The sequence below is a fragment of the Gadus chalcogrammus genome, chromosome 22 (genome assembly GCF_026213295.1).
Source record: "Gadus chalcogrammus isolate NIFS_2021 chromosome 22, NIFS_Gcha_1.0, whole genome shotgun sequence".
Lineage (NCBI taxonomy): Eukaryota > Metazoa > Chordata > Actinopteri > Gadiformes > Gadidae > Gadus > Gadus chalcogrammus.
Genome location: NC_079433.1, coordinates 1,667,703 through 1,668,405, shown reverse-complemented (window position 1 = coordinate 1,668,405; position 703 = coordinate 1,667,703). Strand labels below are relative to the sequence as shown.

General features: G+C 48.5%; 1 protein-coding gene across 1 annotated transcript in view; it reads right to left on the bottom strand.

Annotated features, from left to right (window-relative positions):
* The window catches only part of LOC130376153 (collagen alpha-1(XIV) chain), a 6,680-nt gene extending 6,255 nt beyond the window's left edge, over window positions 1-425 (bottom strand). Inside the window, exon 1 of the mRNA XM_056583372.1 lies at window positions 384-425. Within this exon, the coding sequence (XP_056439347.1) occupies window positions 384-425 (42 nt within the window). The remainder of the gene's footprint in view (window positions 1-383) is intronic.
* Between the last annotated feature and the right edge of the window lie 278 nt (window positions 426-703).

The window sequence follows — 703 nt, the reverse complement described above, 5'->3', positions numbered from 1 at the left end:
GAGAGAGAGAGGAGAGAGAGGTGTGTGACCTACTACCCCTCTGACCCTAACCTCCCCCCCTCCAAGGTCTTCAAGATGAGAAGAGGAGGACAGAGCAGCAGGCTCAGCGACAGCTTGTCCCAATAAGACAGAACAGAGGACTATTCAATATTTACCATCGACTCACAGCAGGCTGCAGTTAGGACTCCGTGAGGGGGGGGGGGGGGGGGGGAAGAGAGAAAGAGAGAAAGAGAAAAGAGAGAGAGATAGAGGAGAGAGAGAGAGAGAGAGAAACCTGTTCCAAACAGGAGAATAAAGGACATACACACAGCCATTCATACACAAACAAACCCTCACAAGAACAATAACCGAGAAGTAAACAAATAAATAAGACCGGCGGCAACCGGTGACACGCAGAACGGACAGTTCTCATTGGCTGTTACCATGGAGACTGTTGTGAACACACACACACACACACACACACACACACACACACACACACACACACCACACACACACACACACACACACACACACACACACACACACACACACACACACACACACACCCCTTTCTCTGCCGCGATATCATTGGCGGGTGGCTCTCTTTCACATCATCCAATCACACAGGGGCTACCCTTGCCTTATCGCCATGACAACCACGAGTGTTCATCATGCCAACTCATATTTAATCATAATAATAATAACAACAACAGCATATTAA